Source organism: Symsagittifera roscoffensis, chromosome 4 (assembly GCF_963678635.1).
Source record: "Symsagittifera roscoffensis chromosome 4, txSymRosc1.1, whole genome shotgun sequence".
Lineage (NCBI taxonomy): Eukaryota > Metazoa > Xenacoelomorpha > Acoela > Convolutidae > Symsagittifera > Symsagittifera roscoffensis.
Window position 1 is genome coordinate 60064899 of NC_087065.1, and position 7814 is coordinate 60072712.

Here is a 7814-nt window from a genome sequence, read left to right on the forward strand (position 1 = left end):
ACAAAGAAAAATTACCATTGCAAACTTCGCCAAAACAAACGGGGAAAACGACAAAAAGTAGCTCTAAAAAGCAAAAACAGTGAAATAAAAACATGTCTGATTCGAAGCAGCAAATTTGAGACTAGGAATCTCACTTTCTCGAGTCTGCGCCACGGGCCAATATTTCGCTAACATTAGCCACCGATTAAGCAGCTATAGCTGCTAATATACTGCCAATGCTATTTAGCAAAAATGCCACCAATTATATATAACACTAGTGAGCTAAGTGCGCCATTGAACCTCTGATAAGTAGCTTAGGAATCTCTCGTCCTTCACTCGTTGACAAACGACAAATACCAGCCACCAATAAAGCAGAGAACAAATGCTATGAAATTGCTACAAATTGTGATTATAACAAACAGCACTTTTCTTGGCGACTTAGGTTTTTTGGTTTCAAAAAAAGATTAATGATTATACGCTACAATCGCTAGTTAGCTTGTGTAAATAGTATTTACCATTAGTATCAAACTTGTAGCTTAGAGTCTCAAGTCTTTCCAGAGAAAAAGAGAGAAATTTGCAAAGAAAGAAATATAGCTAGCTCGATCTGTTTAATTACGCATATCATTGCATAAAAATTGGCATCAGAAAGATAGCCAACTGACAGTTGGGAAAAGAGAAACCACGAGCTCAGATTACTATCTGCAATTCAAACGTTAATAGTAGCTTTTATTTAAAAGCCTATTTACACCAAGTTTTAATGAGCCAGTAATTTAGCTGCTAGTAGTTGCGGCTTGTTTAACTAGTTGTTCAGGAAAAACTTAGTTTCGGATTACAAAAACTCTTGCCAATTGCAAGTGGTGTAAGATACACTCGAAACTTTGGTTGACTTCAATACTAAATAATATCAATTAATATTTGCTATAAAGCATCTAAAAATCAAAATTGATTATTTTTTGTTGCTTCGCTGAAGTTTGAAAAATCCAGTCCTGTTGTGATTTATACGAATGAAAATAAATAAGCAAAAAATATCCTGTTTGAGGCGTAAGGATTAAACGACTATAACCTGAAAGATTTTGACCGCAAGTTTGGAAGAAAAGAGGTGTGTAGTTTAATTATACAATGAATAGAAGCATTGGCTGCGTTAAAGACAAAATTAAAGACTATAGTTTCAGCCTTAATCTAATTTGATAACACAACTTGGGCATAAACGCATCCAGCATGTTTAGAAAAAATCCATAATTGTATGGTGAGTTAGAAAAGGTAAGCATTCTAATGATAGAGTTTGCGTTCATACTCCGCTCGGCAGATAGCAGTTTTTCTTCTGTCTCGTCTTGGAGCAAACTATGTATCGAGGATCCATGTTTAACAACTGAAGGTTTCTTTCGTTTTTTAACTGTTCTTCCGTCGCCTCGATTTTCGTGATTTTCATTCTCTTTACTGAGAGTGTTTATATCAGGTTCAATATTCTCGCGGCAATTCGTGGATCGCGAGGAAGCTTTTGTACAAGTATTTTCGATCGGTTTAGAATCCTTTCGGCCAGGAGCACTAGCCATCTGTCGCTTGAACATTTCACGCGTTGTGTAATTCGTGAGCATCAGTGCCTGATGAAAAATTAGGAAGAAAGCGAGTCCTGAACCTAGCAGACAGTAGAATAAGCTTAATGCCACTATCCGAGGAAACTGTCGAAACATGTACTGAAAAACAAATTATTGAAGGTTACAACGAGCGTAATTAAGATAATTGACACAGAAGCGACACGGGGCTTCGCATCATTTGCGATACAACGCAAGCACAGCATTGCATACAAGCGAGCAAATAGTAATGAAACGGAAATAACTAAATCAAAAAACAAAAAAATTAGGGAAACATTGAAAAAAATGGGTCTTATGCTCTAAACGGCCAAAAATCAATTTTTCAACTTCGTAAGCTGGAAATTATGCGATCGAATTTGATTGGGTAATTTTAGCCAATCAAATTCAACTTACACGGTCAGGCATTCCGATCAACCTTTCTAGCAGATAAAAAATATTAGCCGAAATTGCCGAAAAGTTGGAACTTTGAGTCAAATATCAAATTAATTTTGAGTCACTTGTGAAACCTTGCCCAGCCAAGAAAGATTAATAATTTTATCTGCTTTAAATTTCAATTGAAATAGCAGAAAATGTCGATGGAACTTGATTGGCTAATTAGCCAATCAAATTCATCCACAATAATTTCAGTTGAAGAGACGTAGAAATAATGAATTTGGACCGCTTCGTGCATAATACCCAAAAAAGTTTCAACCAATCTATATAAGTTTTTAGAAATTACTATGCCTACAACAATTGGTGAGACAATCATTGATTCGAAAACAAAAAAGTGCTATAAAAATTGTTGTCATAAAAAATTTCGAACAATTAAGTTTTTAAACTTTGAATACTTGCAAAACAAACTACCTTTATTTCTCAAAAACAATCAATCATTTTTGCTTGAAGCCGACAAAACATAAGCTGAAACTTACGCCGAATAAAACTTTTCAGCGAAAAAAAACAACGGAAAACATAGAACGTCAAGGCCATTAATTTTACACATTACAGCAGTAAATCAAAAACACGCACTTACGCTAAATAATGATTTTCAATTTGATCTACCGTGACTCGAACCAAAGACCTTAGGGTTACAAGCTAAGCTACAAGTTTTACGATATACGACAAATTATGCGACAGAACTCTTATACGGTAACAGATTATACGAGAGATCAGATTCATACAATAAATTATACTATTGTACGAACCGATAATTGGCGACTTTTTTAAAGGCAAGGAGTTTTTCATTGAGTACTGCAAGACGGATTGATATGATGAGGGAAGCTCAATTCCAACACTGCAAGACGGATTCATTGAGTACTGCAAGACGGATTGATATTAGGGGCGGCTCAATTTCAAAGTTTGCAGATTGCAGATCTTTTTGAGGCCAAGCAAAATAAGTTGATGGAAGACAAGCATTATTTTGCCAACAATTTAAGAAAAAGCGACTTGTGCAACCTGGACAATTTTTAAAAGGTTAAGAAAAATCTGGGGTGGGTGTATGTTAGAGAAAAAACCTCTGGTCGATGCAGGTTCAAACGCCTGTTTAATTGATTTACCTGTGCGACTACGAATGAATTGACAGGGTGTACTTGTTGCGTGTAGTTGTCCCTGTAGCTGAGCTGCCACAGTCTAGCGAAAGAGGCGGCGTCCATGACCACGCCCCACATGCAGTATGCGCCGAAGAGACTCTCGAGGACGAAGGATGCGAGGAAACAGTGGAAGGCGAGGGTGTTGTTGCCCCCTATGCAGTTGTTCACCCAGATGCAGTGGTGGTCAGAGCGGAACACACATACCTGTATCATCATCATGGTCATCATCATCGCAAAAAATATTTGAACAGAAACTTTTTACACCGAAGCGAAGCTGCGCTTCGCAAGCAATAGCCAGTACAGGAAAAAAAAGCAGCTTTATAAAGTGAAATATAAAATATAGAAATAAGCCTCGAATTAGTAAGACTTTGCTACATATGGGCTTCGAACCTGCGACCTCGAGAATTGGAGTCTCCCGCACTGCCTTCTCGGACACGAGCGCTTGAAAACCGGCAAACATTAGTCATAAATAAAGCAGCTACATATGCTAACAAATTGCATATGCCATGCAGCAAAAGTGGCACCAAATACAAATGAACACAATTTTGCGAGCAAATAGTTTAGAATATAACAAACTGAGGGCATCTACGCTAATTTTGCATGTAATAAATCGCAAAGCATAGAGCTATGAATAAATTAGGCAATTCAAAAAATAGCTAGATAAATTGAGTTAGAACATTTCTGAAACCGAGTTTTTATGATTTTTATGTTGTTTGAAACAAATAGCTTTTTTCGGTTCAAAATGTATCAAATGAGTTAACTCATTAATATTCGAATGTAGAAGCATATTCTATCAATGAGGTGGCACCAATATTTGCGAATTAGCTTAGAAAAAAAGTCGTAGCATAACACTTGGCTAGTGTAATAAACTTTCAGGCCAATTTCATAAACTTGAAGGATCGTTTTTTAAAATACATTTTCGTAAGTTTTAGAACCCACGTTAGCTTATAAAATTTGTGCTCCGCTTCATAATTAAATGCACAGTTTGTTTTATAATATGGTCACGGGACATAGAAGAGGGACATTTGAGCACAAAGATCAAATGAATCATTTATTTTTTCACGTTTCTGTCGTTTTCTCTGCAACTATTTAAGTTATAGGAACATTCCAGCAAATATTGTTGGCACATTCTGCTCAAATCCATGCAGAGGATTCACATTAGCAGTTTTGTAGTGAGTAATTACATCCAATTTTCCAGTATAAGCTCCCAAACGATTTTTATGTATGTGTCGTCAAACAGAATTTGACTGTTTTTCGACGCCGGGCCGAATAACTCTTTCAATTCTGTTATCTGTCATTTTTGGCGGCATAAAGTGTAATCAAGTTCAACAGCTTCCCAAATAACTAATTCCTTAAATTAAGAGCCCATTAATTTCAAATTCCTTACATTGTTTGCGAGAAACTTTCCACAGCAAGAACACCTATAAAACTAATTATCAGATACTAGCTCTTTTACACCTTCAAAACTAAATTCTCAAAACTTGACCCGTCTAAGACCTGGCAATATTGCATGTGTCAAAACTTGAACTCTATATCTTGAATAGTTGCTGAGAATGTGAAGAAAAAACTCATTCATTTGCTCGATGAAACTAAAAAGTTGGAACTTCTATGTCCCGTGACTGTAATAATCAGTCGTTCCCGTTGAAACAAGATGGGAATAAAAATTTGCTCCATCACTTTAGCATCAATCTTGCTAATATTAAAAAAAGAGCGCAACAGAAAGATTTGAAAAAAAAGAGTTAGACAAAAGTTAATGGAGCCACGGAAACAGAAAATCAATAAAATCAACTTTAAAAAAATAGCGTACTAAATTTGCTATTAACAACTTTGCTATTCAAAATGTGAGCTCCAATTTAAGTCCAAATTTGAACTCTGCTGAAAAATTCAAGTCCAATTTTGAGCTCATAAATTCAAACCGAGATAAGCGTGAGTAATTTTCAATATTTTGTGAAAATGTAAGATGATAGCTTGAGGTGTTGCTAGAATTTCAGGTCCTTTTTCAAGACATCACTCCAAATCCGACATGGAAAACTTACCCCGCACATTTTGCAGTGCTTGGATCTCTTGATTCTGTCCAGATGGCAACTTGTGCACTGCTTGTAGTCATTTGAACTAATCTCTGGCTTTTTGGAATTGCCCAATTTTAGACTTAGGTGCAGTCGGTGTCTCTGCTCTCTGTTTTCGTACATTGGCTTCAGACGATCCAAGTTTTTCTTATTTATCACTCCGGGATCTGAAGATACAATAACCCCACATTGATTGAAATTGACAGAATTTAATTCTACATGACCATACTTTAAAAAATAGAAGGTTTTGTTTCCGATGATATTGCACATCTAACGCTTAAAGCTACACTTTTTTTGCAAACATTTTTATTAATATCTTAGTCAAATAAGAACGCTCACTTGAAAACAGACACACCGTCCACGTGATTATATTGAACATCCAGCACATAATTGCCAGTCTGATGTTGGGAGCGGGCATGCTGCTGCCACTGATGTTCTCCGAGCTAGGTGAACGAACTTTATTGGACAGAGGTATGACGTCAATTACGAATTGGAGAAGAGCTAGCAGTTGAAGCACCAGAAACGTCGAAGAGAACAGTCGGTTCCTAAACGAACCCGACGACACATCAACATGTTTTATGTTCACTATCCTATCACAGTTTTAAAACTACACTGGCATCTGACCAAACGTAATCTAGGATGACTAAACGCCTGCCAAAAATCATCGTTTTGCATACGCCCACAAGCTTCACTGATTGAAAAAAGGAATTCCGATTTTTTAGCAGCTCACTGCCGTATTATGTTGCCCAGAGTTCTCACACAGTACCACAACCGATTCGTTACTTATTCAGGCTGCGGTAAATCTGTAGCTAAAGTTCATGCGGGACTTCAGCAATAAACACTATCATTACCACCAAACTTCACCAATCATTAACAAAAAACTAATGCTTATCGCGGCAATGCGCATTTAGTAGCGAATCTTAAACGTTAACAAAGAAAGCCAAACATTCTAAGTTCCAACATTTTTTCGTATTTCGTTACCTTCTAGTTTTATCTCCATTACCTTTGGTGGAAAGTGTATAGAGTGCAGCAACTGTATGCATTCAGCAACCAACGAGGACAGAATCCCTGTATCCATTTAGGCAGCTTCTACAAAATATGAATATGCAATTCAATTAGAACCTATTCTTTGCAATAGTCACAATAACCTTAACAATACTGCTGGAGTCAGAGCGAAATCATGAATGATCCAATTGCTTTTTAAAGTTCGAAATGAATTTTAATTTTGACCTCAAGGCATACAAAACTATTTAAAAAATAATAGCTAAAAATTCAAAACTTGATAGGAAAAAACTACGCCGAGCTCCGAGCTGTAAAATTCTTCGAAAGTAGCAAAAGCAAGCCGAATTAAGTGCCTTTAAACTGCCTCGATTTGATTGTTGACACCCAAAAATTTGATAGTTACAAATTTCAGTGTTAAGATTTAAGACGTTGCTGTAATTATGAAGTAGTAAGCAAAAGCGTATCTTCAGTTTCGGCAGAACACACTAAAATAAAGAAACAAAGCTTCACCAAAGAAACAAAGAAACAGAGTTTTTTCCGAAATGATTTTAAAAAAATTAACTTGTCCGTACACAGATTTGATCCAAGTTTTTATAATTGCTTTTCAAAATTGAGCGTGTACAACAATTGCAGTCGTTCGTAACATTGAAGGTATGTATAACGTATATTCATTTAAAAAATTAAACGAGAGAGAGCCTAATTCACAAAATGCTGACCTCGAATTCAATACTGACCTCGAAAAGGTAGAAATGAGTGAATCTCACTGGTGCGTTGGACTTCTCTGTTGAGCAGAATCCCACATATATCAGGAACAGAATCACTCCGACGTACAATCCCAATGTAGTAAGCAAAATAACAGCACCAAATGGAACCATGATTTCAATTTTACCAATCGCTACCTGCTGAGAGGAATGATATGTTTTAGTATTTTGATTCTATTGAAGACCGAGACCAATCGAGACTACTGTGTTCACTTCAAAAGTCAGCAGAATTCATTTATAAGAGAGCGTCAATCAAGCTTAAGCATGCAACATGGCCCGAGGATATATTTTGTTTGACCATATCGATCTAAAAAAAATCATGGAACAGTAGTAAAGTAAACTAATAGGTTGAACATTTAAGATTCAATGCAATACGCAAGAGACAAATGGTTGCAAAAAATTCAACGCAAAGATGGCTCGACTTATTAACGCTTCATCATTCTTAGCATTTTACACAATTTCTATAAATGTACGCACATTCCCAATAGCCCGGTGAAGATCTTAAAGCTCTCCGAAATTCAGGAAAAAAACTTACAATTGACACTTTTTCGATAAATCTCGCTCACCCAATTTGCGAACATAGCCAACAGACAAAGGGGGAAAGGTTCAATAAACTAAGCAAACCAGAAAAAAAAACCTATTAAATTTTCAACTTTTGATTTTCTAAAAACAACATTATGATTGACAATTTTTTGATAAATTGATCAAAAAGCCACATGAAATAAATAAACGTAACTCGATCATTTACGCTTGCTCATTCAATAGAACTAATTATGAAAAAAAAACATAGCCAGCAGATGGTTGGAAAAGTTTTAAAGAACAAGGAAAACAACAAATTTTCAACTTTTG

General features: G+C 36.0%; 1 protein-coding gene across 1 annotated transcript; it reads right to left on the reverse strand.

The window, feature by feature from the left end:
* Positions 1–1086: 1086 nt before the first annotated feature.
* Positions 1087–7269, reverse strand: LOC134844151 (palmitoyltransferase ZDHHC4-like). Its single transcript, XM_063860691.1, has 6 exons — positions 6939–7269; positions 6206–6291; positions 5542–5747; positions 5173–5369; positions 3104–3340; positions 1087–1673 (listed from the first exon to the last, which is right to left on the reverse strand). The coding sequence occupies exons 1-6, from the start codon at positions 7077–7079 to the stop codon at positions 1140–1142; spliced, it is 1401 nt and encodes a 466-aa protein (XP_063716761.1). The 5' UTR covers positions 7080–7269; the 3' UTR covers positions 1087–1139.
* Between the last annotated feature and the right edge of the window lie 545 nt (positions 7270–7814).

What these genes read in the sequence shown, in the direction of transcription:
- LOC134844151 (XM_063860691.1), bottom strand. Translation starts at nt 7,079, where the DNA reads ATGGTTCCATTTGGTGCTGTTATTTTGCTTACTACATTGGGATTGTAC. An exon ending in GACGGTGTGTCTGTTTTCAA is followed by an intron (nt 5,370 to 5,541) that starts GTGAGCGTTCTT and finishes TTGTATCTTCAG; the next exon opens with ATCCCGGAGTGATAAATAAG. An exon ending in ATTCATTCGTAGTCGCACAG is followed by an intron (nt 1,674 to 3,103) that starts GTAAATCAATTA and finishes TTTGTTTTTCAG; the next exon opens with TACATGTTTCGACAGTTTCC.